The sequence below is a fragment of the Ricinus communis genome, chromosome 1 (genome assembly GCF_019578655.1).
Source record: "Ricinus communis isolate WT05 ecotype wild-type chromosome 1, ASM1957865v1, whole genome shotgun sequence".
NCBI lineage: Eukaryota > Viridiplantae > Streptophyta > Magnoliopsida > Malpighiales > Euphorbiaceae > Ricinus > Ricinus communis.
Window position 1 is genome coordinate 32,889,859 of NC_063256.1, and position 7,360 is coordinate 32,897,218.

Genomic DNA, 7,360 nt, shown 5'->3' on the forward strand with positions numbered 1-7,360 from the left:
TTTAAAATTTAAAATTTTTTTAGTGCATCACTAGATAAAATATTATTTTTAGATTTTATAATTTAATTTAAAAAAATTTAAATAGATGTATGAAGTTTAGAAAGCTATTTGGTAAAAATTTTAAATTAATTTTATCTTTTTTAGACATAAATTTAGAAATTATTTATTAAAAAGATTTAAACGGGTACATAAATTCAAGCGGTAAATTTTTACCCTTTTCCATAATAATATAGGTAAAGTTTGGAGTATAATTTGCCATAGAAAATATTTTCTTCTCGAAGGAACAGCCAAACGGTTTCTTGAATTCGAGGTGATATCACAGTTCACAGACCCAACCCCGTCACATGCTAATGCTTATGCTTATGCTCGCGCTTTATCTTTACTTCACAGTATTCACATTAACAAGTTTACAGAGCACAAGGAAACACTTCACAATGCTGATGTCGGGACTTTAGCTATAGTTTTATTACAATGGAGTCATGTTTTTGTTCCTTAAGCTCTTCTTTGTCACTTAAACCTCAGTTACTAACCAGCTTTATCACTACCATTAACGTTAGCTGGAGAATCAAGAAGATTAAGCCTCATGTATTACAAGTCTCTGCACATTCTTACCAGAAATTCATTCATTTTGCTGTTAGTGAAACCAAGCGCCACACTAGTTTGGTCCCATCTCCTCTTCAGGTACTCCTTCTTCTTGCTTTTATTCTTTTATCTGTCTGTTTGCAGAAATGGGTTGTTCTTAGTTGAATCTTTCTTTCTGTTTCTGGGTTCTGTTGTCTTGAAGCAGATACGGGTTGCTTTTAGTTTTTATTTGGATTTGTGATTCTTTTTTATATATGTGAATTCTTCAAGTGAAGTTAAAGTTGGTATGCTCTTTGTTGAAATTCTACTAATTTTAGATAATGATACTGATTTTCTTGGTCTGGTTTCAAAAAGAGAGGCTAATTTTAGTTTCATCTATAGAATAAAAGTGGTGAACCTTTTCACTTTAGCAAGTGACTTCATTTATGGTTTATTAGGGGAAATTCATATTCATCTTGAGGTTCCGATGATATATATTGTTATAGGGAAGAGGCTAGATATTAGCATTCAAATTTATCAGTTTTTTTTTTAGTCTGTAGAATATGGATTTATATGTTTTGTGATTATGCTACATAATTACATCAGTCGACAAAACAATTAATGCTCAGAAATCTGCTTTGCTGACTGCAATCCATGTTGCATCCTTGGTGTCTGATTATGATTTTTATCTATGTTAAGTAACACAGAAGCTAATACTAATTTGACTGCTTCTCTAGTAAATCAAGGGAATACCATGGAAGCATGTGAAAGCAAAATTAAGCCATTTTTCATGTTTGAAACTTTGCTTAGTTCTTTCACTCTTTTCTCTGCTTTTTATTATTCTTTAATTTGTCATTAGGTTCCATATCTTGTTTATATTTTGTTTGATTTTAAAAACTAATGGTGTCTGTATAGAAAGGGTGCTCTTTAATTTAAATGTTTCTAAACATTGAACCATAAGAACAAATATGAGAAATTCCGCCTCAAGTTCTCTTGGTTCGTTTTGTCTCTTCTTTCCCTATGTTCTTCTTTCTTGGCCAATCAAAAATTAACTACACGCTTGCAGATGCCTCTTTCTAAATTTTTATTTCTTGTTTGTTTGAACTCATTCTTATGACTGCTTCCAATCATTATAAATCATTTTGAATGTGGGGATAAATTGACTCTAGTTCATTTATTTATCTAATAATGCCTCACCTCCAACTATGCCAAAGAAAACAAAGCAAAAGCTGATTCATATTCTTCTATCAGCTACATTAGCACAGAAACAGGAGCTCAATATTTGTTTACAAAAGTTTCATGCTATCTTAATGCAATGTTTACTATGAATTAAAGTCTAAATTCGTAATTGCTTACATGGCTAACACTTTTTGGACCAGGAAAAATATAGTTCCATGACTGCAGTGGATTGTAGAACAGAGCTTAAAATGCAATCATTTCAGTCTCCCAAAATTAGACTCCTACGTACTTTGAACATCGAAAATGAAGCGATGCAGGTAATATTTTGTATGTTTGTTTCTTTTATCTACCTTTTCCGAGAGCTGTTTGAGAGGTACAACCATCAATTAACTTCCAGGTTTCAAATGAGAATACAAACTACGCTGTGCAACTTGTCATAATGCAGATTTTAGTACTTTTTGTCTGACATCATAAATAGTCTCTTGTACTTCATATTAAGTAAATAGTATACAGATATAATTTTAGCAGAAAAGAAAGGAAGAAAGAAAAGAACAAAAGCAAGAATAACCTTGAATGCTGCTTATTTCCCATGCATCCATCTGATGTATGGTTGCATGGGAGCAGTATGCTCTTATCTTATTTGATCATTTTCTTCATTTAAAAAAGCCTGATGTATTTTTCATGGCATAATCTTTTGTTTCTTTTGCTATTAATAAGTTTAATAAACCTTATCTTCTGTATCAGTTGTTGAGAAGATTTAATATTTTTCAACCATTAAAAGTAGCCTTTTCCCCAGTTACTAAGATCAAGAGCAAAGACTTTTATGAATACAGCATAATTTTCTTCTCAGTTATCATTAAAATGAACATCTGAAAAAGCAATGTGGAGATATATTATACTGTTGTAAACTCATTGATCTCTTGCGTGATTGCATTTAATCATGCTTAATATAATTAATCCGAGATGGTAAGATATCCAAAGAAAATATATGGTTAAAAAGAGTTAGCTTCACTCTTGATTGGTGTATTCTCTGATTCAAGCTTTCCGATCTAGCATTTCCCCTAAATTTTTGTTTTTGTTCAAAATTGTTGTTGCAGTTGATGCCAAACCAGAATAAAAGCTTTTCTTTGCTCTAAATGTAGGGAGGTTGAAGAAAGATTGCATACATCATTAGCTAGGAGCTTGAGTGAATTTAAATTTGAAGAGAGGTTTGAATTTTAGAACATCGGTGTCTAAGGATGTTTCCTATCTAGGGAGTAATTTTGGTATTTCTTATGCAGCCTCATTCCTTGTGGTATTAGGTAACTAAGAGTAATTAAAGTAAAATATAATGGGTAGCTATCAAGAATGAAGCTAATGTTGGTAATAGTTTCTATAAATTTTTTGGGGAAGATGTTCTGGGTTCTTTTACTTACCCTTTATACCTATTATTGACCAACTTCAAACTTTGCCTTATTATTTAAAATGTTGAAAAACCCTTTCAACTGTCTTCCATGACACATACCATATAACTTTGGATAATTCTATAAAAATCTCTTATAACTCTATGTCCTTATCTTTTTTGTCTTCCCAATGCAATGTTTCTTTTCTTCTTTTATATAATCAAAATTGGAAGGTTATATGTCTGTGTGAAGCAATGCTTTTACTTATACCGCACTACCCATTGATCTGTTTGAGAAGGCCTTATAAGGCTTTATCTATTGATATAATTGTTATGGGATAGAAGGAAAGTAAGATGCATACTCATCTGTTTGCTCATGGCATTTTCATGCTATGCCTAGAAATTCAAGGGGGACAAACTTTATAAACCTTGAACTTTAGAATCAGTATGCACCATAAACATTTCCCTTGACACCTGAAAACCTTTTTGTTTCTATCAATATTCAATAATGCTTATTCTCCTGAAATTTTATGCAGGTTTTGGATTTTACTGTTCTTCCCAGACCAGAATTTGATGTACCCATATTTTGTGCAAACTTCTTTACTGCTGCCAGCATGAACATCATTGTGCTGTAAGTTCTCTTCACTCTCTCTGTTTATTGGAACTTGTTTTACCTTCCTTATGTTGAAGGCTTTTTGGTGCATATATTTTCAATATATTCCTAAATACTTTCTCTATGCACTATCTAAGCTCCGAGGTGGAATAAGATAAAGAAAATGAGATTGCATGTCAATCATCAAAGAAAATGTATTCACTTTTCGCTCAATTTTTCATGTGTGTAATCTTTCTCTTGTGTTCTGCATCAAACATGCTGCAACTTTTACTCTTCTGTTTATTCTTTTCTCGTCAAACAACATAAACTTTTATGTTTGAAAGCTGTAATCAGTTACAAAACTCCTCATGACTCAGAGATTTACACTTTAATAATTTGTAGGGACCTCAATCCCTTGCACAATGTCATTGACAGAAGTGATTACAAGGAAAAGTACTATAAAAGCTTATTGACTGTAGGCCTCAAGTATGTAGAGGTAAATGAAATGGTTAGCCCAATGCAACAAATAGAATGTCATCTTTTTTTCCAATTCGTCCAAAATTTATGGTATGGTGACTGAATATAGATTTCGTGCAGCTTTTTCCTTGGGGAGGAAAGCTTACAAGTGAGTCTTTACAATTTTTCTCACCAATTGTTTTATGGACCAAGTTTACTTCAAGCCAGAGCAAACATGATGATTTATATTCTGCATTTGCTGACTATTACAAGGTATAAAATTAACAGCTTTGGCTGATGCTTTAAATTGCTAGTTATATGCTCTAAAAAGAACCCAGTAATATGTGCCTTTGGATATTTTAGTTCATATTCCAAAAGAACAACTATAGGAACTCCATATTAAAATGCTGTATCACTATTTTCTTTTTTTTCTATTAGGTGTGGCTTCAGCTGATTGAACAAGCTGTAGAAGAGACAGATATATCTCAAATTATATGCAACCGTGAAGCACAGCATAAGTATCTAACATGGAGAGCAGAAAAGGTGATTACCTAATTCCACTGAATTTATCATGACGCCCATCGTATCCACTAGTCTTTTCTGATTAGCAATCAGACTTTTTCTCTATAAATGCTTGTAACAAGAGACTGTTGATTTTCTTCCTTCAGAGCTTTTCTATGTATGCTGGTCTGTTTGGGATTGCTGTTGGGTGTTAAAGAAGCAAGTTTAGAATTTTCTTTTGTACTGCTTTTGGAAAGAAAAATTAATTAACCTGCATCTTTCATAAGTAGGTTTCAAGCACCGAAAAAAGTAAAAGAAAAAAAAGTTTTGTTTTAGGATACAAAGAAATTCTTTCCAAAATCCAAACCTTACTATAAAACTTTTCGCTTCCCCAGTTATAAAAGAAAACCTAATGGATAAGATGATTTAAACAGAAAATTAAAAAAATGGTCTAAAAAGTTTTCAAAATGGTGCATAGGCATGGGTATGTAGCATGTCAAAAGTATGAGGCGGACATCCCACAATACTATGGTGCAGAAGTCCTTAGTCTGATATTTCAATTTGTTTGTGTGTCTGTCAACTGGTAGTATTTGCAAGGGTTTGTTGGATATCTCTTGGTTCAACATAGCATGGGGTTGATGCTGAACTACAAACTAGATATGATCAGCTATGGAAGTAGTTTGCCTTAATTTTCTGATGCAGCATAAAAGGATACATTTGAAACAAAACATTATTTTTATTGCTAATTGACCCTTGTGGGGTTTGAAATATATATTACTTTTTTTCCTTTCACTTGAAAATCTGACTCCATTTTATTCCTTTTTCCTTTTTTGTTTTTTGGTTTCTTGGTTCTTAACAAATTCTTATCTGTTGCTTAGCTTCTATCTTGTTAAAGACAGATTAGTTGGTTTTTATACTCCTCTATATTTACTTAAATCCCATTATACCATCATGGCATCATCTAGTATCTGCAAAATCTTGCTTACTGTGAAGCAGTTGCCTTTTAGAATTTCCCTTCCTTATTCCAGCATATGTTATATCTAATATTTAAGCACTGTATTGTCCAGAATTAACATAAACCGAGATGTTGAACCAAACATAATCCCAAAGCTAGTCTGCTAGTATCCTAGTTGTTGAGTGCCTGCCTAGTAGTGCAGGAGGTCTCTGGTTCAAACCTCAGCAGCTGTCCTTCAAAATTTCCAGTGGACCAATTAAAAGGAAAAACAACAAGAATGGACTCCGAAATGCTGTTCTGGTATGATTGTTTCTAGAGTTTCCTTCTCAGGAGTTAGGACCATTCTTCAGTAAGACCATAACTACATTATAGCTTTCTAAGATGCCAGTAGTACTATTGGCATATTTCTTGCTTCAGAATTGGAAAGACATAACAGAAATGAGTGGATATAAATGTGTAGGGCTGTATGTAAGGCCTATTATGTCTGATATGCTCGTAATTTCTCATGAAAAAGTACTTAAAAGGATTTAATGAAATCCTTTACTTATAATGTTTTCATATCTTCAATTTAAAGTTGTATGACTGAGTATTTGCATACAAGATATGACCTACTTAGATAATGGAAGATATTTCCCTGATATGCTGTCACCATAAAAAATGAACAAAGTTGTTCTCTTTCTTAAATGCAACTATTTACCATGCTCAGACCATGTATAAGCTAACATGCTAGGCAACTCTCAGATGTCAGAAAAGACCATTGTTTTTATAGGACTTGGTTAGTTACAAAATATGAAACTTGAATGGTTTAAGCAGGAAAGACGGACAGCATGTGATTTAAGCAGATGGATATGCATCCCATTTTCTTCTTCATTTCCCCCCTTTTTTCAGATTCTCCTGTGTATCTGAGTGTTTTCCTCATTTATGTGTCTCACCCGCTGTCTGGAAAGCAGGATCCAGGCCATGGAGTTCTGAAAAAGCTGATTGGTGAAAGTCTTGCGAAGGTATTTTATTCATTTACTGAATTTAGTAAGTATGTCCACGGATTAGCAAAGCAGTTGTTGACTTCAGATATAATTCATAGGACTTGGTGAGGAACTTCCTATTCAATGGACTTGATGAACTAGGAAGCAAAGGATTCTTGGATTATTTCCCACAGTACCGCTGCAAGGATGGGAATATAAACGAGAAGCGCAGTGTCATTGGAAAATCATTTGAGATGCGCCCATGGGACACAAACGGAGAATTCATCGGTAACAATATCAATATTTAGCTCAGTAATCTTAAGCAATTGCTAATGTTACACTTGTTCATTTATGAAGCTTGAAAATTTTGTACGATAAGTATAACATATATATTGTACATTCAAAACACTGTATCTAGAAATGTATGTGTTGTATTGTAAGTAGGTAAAAGGAACAGATTCGATTTGATTAGCTCACGCAGTTTTATCGAACTATTTATCTGATGCTAGCAATTTTTGACTCCAATATAGAGAAATGTATCATTTTCAAAACAGATTCTAGCTGTCCATATTTTCTGGAGTTCATGTATTTTTAACAGCAAAAACTAGAAGAACGCCATGTTGTGTATCTAAGCTTCAACTTTAGAGTCCTGACATGATGCCTTTGTTCATCCATTATCTGCTCGGAAATCACATTTTTTTGGCAAAAAGAAAAGATAAAAAGAGTCATTGTACTTCATAAAAAAGCATTAAACTTGTATTTGTTGGTTTATT

The 7,360-nt window shown here is 32.9% G+C and overlaps 1 protein-coding gene across 1 annotated transcript; it reads left to right on the forward strand.

The window, feature by feature from the left end:
* Window positions 1-272: 272 nt before the first annotated feature.
* Window positions 273-7,140, forward strand: LOC8261167 (phytochromobilin:ferredoxin oxidoreductase, chloroplastic). Its single transcript, XM_002516669.4, has 8 exons — window positions 273-681; window positions 1,941-2,057; window positions 3,658-3,752; window positions 4,116-4,209; window positions 4,311-4,442; window positions 4,608-4,712; window positions 6,576-6,626; window positions 6,707-7,140. The coding sequence occupies exons 1-8, from the start codon at window positions 472-474 to the stop codon at window positions 6,893-6,895; spliced, it is 993 nt and encodes a 330-aa protein (XP_002516715.2). The 5' UTR covers window positions 273-471; the 3' UTR covers window positions 6,896-7,140.
* Window positions 7,141-7,360: the final 220 nt, after the last annotated feature.